General features: G+C 36.0%; 1 protein-coding gene across 1 annotated transcript; it reads right to left on the reverse strand.

The window, feature by feature from the left end:
* Positions 1-456: 456 nt before the first annotated feature.
* On the reverse strand, positions 457-1451 carry LOC139847731 (zinc-finger homeodomain protein 2-like). Its single transcript, XM_071837455.1, has one exon. It carries the CDS (start codon positions 1251-1253, stop codon positions 576-578), a length of 678 nt encoding a protein of 225 aa, XP_071693556.1. The 5' UTR covers positions 1254-1451; the 3' UTR covers positions 457-575.
* Between the last annotated feature and the right edge of the window lie 205 nt (positions 1452-1656).

Raw genomic sequence — 1656 nt, forward strand, 5'->3', positions numbered from 1 at the left:
ACAATTGGATACTAAATTCATGCACAAGTCATCACCGTCATTCATCTAGTCTATCCCTAATTGTTCAATCGATATCCAAATTAGCACAGATCAGACGTGAATTAAATGTCGGTTTTTCAATGTTATATTTAGAAAAAAAATGGAGTCAATTAACGAAATTAAGGAGAAGGTGACAAAAGGTATCCTTGCATGCCTAACACGTCTTCCTAATTCATCATCTTCATCATCTTTATCTCTCTCTACATTTAATTCTAATATTATTTATTCAATTCAATTCCATTCATGATTTATATCTATGGATGTATATGACTAGTATGTATAAAGTAAATACTCCGTAGTATATATATATTAATTAAATTGTTGAAATTACATATAATATGTATTAAATTATCAATTATTATCAATAACTCAATGCAATGTAATTGCAATAACCAATTAACATTAAGATCTTCAGAGTTAGAACAACATACAAACTAAATGAGGACTTAAACACCTAATTTTAAAAACTAATATAATATAATATATAATATACTAGTATAATTTTTCAGAATTGTTACTTTTTAAAATAATTCTTTCTAGGGTTTCTTACCGATAGTATGCTTGTTATTATGCATCCAAACTTTAAGCACGTGACGTTTAATGCCAGTTTCAGCACAAAATTGTTGTACGGCACCTTCGTCTTGTTTCTGTATCCTCCAACCTAACGTTTCCGAAAAAGCTAACATCCGGTCCTTTTGATCCGGTGTGAATTTCGTTCTAAACCGTTTTTTTGAACCGCCGACACCACCACCACCGCCACCACTTGAGCTAGGGTTTGAAATTTCGTCCAGATCTTCACGAGATGTCGACGGCAGAGCTAGCGGACGCTGCTGAAGTGACGACGGAGCTGGTGTCATGTGTAAGTATCCGGTCGGCCGGTGCTGCTGGTAGTATGGCGGTGCTGTTAAATATTGGTGTTGTTGTTGATGTCGTAGTTGACCTTCAATTTCTTTCCGATGGAAGTTACGGTGACAGCTGCAAGCGGCACATTTTAGTCCGTCTAACGTGCCTTCATCTCCGGCGGCCATAAACTCACCACATCCATCAACCGCATGTCCGCCGATGCCTACCGCGTGGTTTTTCAAACATTCTCTATATCTAGTTCTAAATCCTCCACTGGTACTTGTTTTTCTGACGTCTCGCATGCTACCGGCATCATAGCTGACCGGCGGGAGCTGAATTCCGACCTCTTCTTCATGCTCATCATACTCCATTTTTTTTATAAATCAATTATACACAAATTGATTTCAAGTTAAATTATGGCATGTGGATTAATTTAATTAGTAAAATATTCAAGAGGAAATTGATTTGATGATGATACAAAGGATAAGTGAAAGAATGAGGGTGTGGACATGAATTAACCCAGCATATTGCAGCCTTCAGATTTAAAAAAGCAAAAGTGTGAATATGTGTGTGTGTTTTAAGTGTGTGTGAGAGACAAATAAATAAAAAAAAGTGTATAATAGATAAATAAATAGAATTAATTTGTCTTGTTATGAGCAAAAATATTTCAGGTATGTTCCGGTATATGGAGGTATTTAGTAACCGATGATTGCCGGTAATCATCTGCTCCCCATCGCTAGGGCATCACCACATTCCATTTTTAAATTTGCCGGT

The sequence above is a fragment of the Rutidosis leptorrhynchoides genome, chromosome 5, assembly GCF_046630445.1.
Source record: "Rutidosis leptorrhynchoides isolate AG116_Rl617_1_P2 chromosome 5, CSIRO_AGI_Rlap_v1, whole genome shotgun sequence".
In the NCBI taxonomy this organism is placed as follows: domain Eukaryota; kingdom Viridiplantae; phylum Streptophyta; class Magnoliopsida; order Asterales; family Asteraceae; genus Rutidosis; species Rutidosis leptorrhynchoides.

What these genes read in the sequence shown, in the direction of transcription:
- LOC139847731 (XM_071837455.1), bottom strand. Translation starts at nt 1,253, where the DNA reads ATGGAGTATGATGAGCATGAAGAAGAGGTCGGAATTCAGCTCCCGCCG.